The sequence below is a fragment of the Aplosporella prunicola genome (assembly GCF_010093885.1).
Source record: "Aplosporella prunicola CBS 121167 unplaced genomic scaffold K452scaffold_169, whole genome shotgun sequence".
Taxonomy (NCBI): domain Eukaryota; kingdom Fungi; phylum Ascomycota; class Dothideomycetes; order Botryosphaeriales; family Aplosporellaceae; genus Aplosporella; species Aplosporella prunicola.
The window spans coordinates 1-1,649 of record NW_022983697.1 but is presented as its reverse complement, the minus strand read 5'-3'; the positions used below and the strand labels follow the sequence as shown (position 1 = coordinate 1,649).

The following is a 1,649-nucleotide window of genomic DNA, read 5'->3' as shown; positions in this document are numbered from 1 at the left end:
ATAGTTTATATGTAATAACTAGTATATCAGAAACATCTCTGGATAATACAAATATACTTTATTGATACAAACCGTATTATATACATCTTTCATTACTTATTATGTCAGTAGGTTTCTTATTTAAAGTGAGTGCAGCACCTTTCCATTTCTGAAGCCCTGATGTCTACGATGCAATACCTACTATAGTTACAACATTTGTGGCTATTATAGCTAAAATATCTATATTTATTTTCTTCTTAGAACTAGTGCATTACACTAGCAAATCTTTATTTTCATTTAGTTATTCTTGAACTACTAGCTTATTACTGAGTTCTTTATTATCTCTAATAATCGGATCTGTACTTGGTCTATCTCAATTTAGAATAAAAAGATTGTATGCCTACAGTACAATTTCACATGTAGGGTTTATACTATTAGCTTTAAGTATATATAGCATAGAATCAATACAAGCGTTTATTTTCTACATAATGCAATATTCAGTCTCCAACCTAAATTCCTTTATTATTCTGGTTACTATAGGGTATTCATTATATCTTTACACAAATGACGATGTTAGTTATAAAGATCTTCAAGATAAAAATAACTCACCTATACAACTTATTAGTCAAATAAAAGGATACTTTTATATAAATCCACTTTTAGCATTAAGTTTATCTATAAGCCTTTTCTCATTTGCCGGTATCCCACCTTTAATGGGATTCTTCGCTAAACAGATGGTATTTAGTGCCGCATTAGATAACGGTTATGTTTTCATTACATTAGTTGCAATATTAACAAGTGTAGTAAGTGCAGTTTACTACTTAGCAGTTATAAAACAAGTTTTCTTCGACAAACCCGACTATAAATTAAATTCAGAATTGTCTGATTTAGTCTTAATAGGTAATATACAAAACAGCGCAGGTATACACAAATTCACTTACAACGCTGGAAATGTAAAATTATCAAGCCATCAAACTATTACTATTTCTGTGTTAACTATTTCTATATTACTATTCATTTTCATACCTCAAGAATGATTAAGCATGGCTAACATCTTAGCCCTTATTATGTTTAATCCTTAGTCATGACTTCTACTTCATTCTTTTTTATATTTATACCTATATTATCTTTTATTTTATTGGCTGTTAATTTAATCTTAGCTCCACATAGTCCTTACGAAGAAAAAGATTCTGCTTTCGAGTGTGGTTTTCATTCGTTTTTAGGGCAAAATAGAACACAGTTCAGCGTTTCATTCTTTATTTTTGCCTTGTTATTCCTTCTTTTCGATTTAGAGATATTATTGATTTACCCCTATGCAGTAAGCAGCTATACTAATGGATTATATGGTTTATCCGTAATGCTTATTTTCTTTGTTCTTTTAACTTTAGGATTTGTGTTTGAATTTGGTAAAGGAGCATTAAAAATTGATTCAAGGCAATACAATTATTTAAGTCAAAATAGTATAAATGAAAGACTATTTTTTATATATAAATACCTTTATAGATCTTTAAATGGTAGGGTAAACAAGGGATATCCAAATACTTCATATAAAATATTACACTCTGGCGCAATAGGTTTATTACCCCTTTTTTTTGTTTTACAAGATTCTTCTAAGCTAGATAGTGTAATTACTCCTTTAAAATATAAATATAATATTGTAAAAAATATTA

At 28.3% G+C, this 1,649-nt stretch overlaps 1 protein-coding gene across 1 annotated transcript; it reads left to right on the top strand.

Moving 5' to 3' along the window:
• Positions 1–168: 168 nt before the first annotated feature.
• K452DRAFT_330310 (uncharacterized protein) lies at positions 169–1,497 on the top strand (the record flags this gene model as incomplete). The annotated part of the gene is made up of 4 exons (XM_033545110.1): positions 169–185; positions 662–900; positions 1,062–1,333; positions 1,483–1,497. 4 exons carry the CDS (start codon positions 169–171, stop codon positions 1,495–1,497), a joined length of 543 nt encoding a protein of 180 aa, XP_033390896.1.
• Between the last annotated feature and the right edge of the window lie 152 nt (positions 1,498–1,649).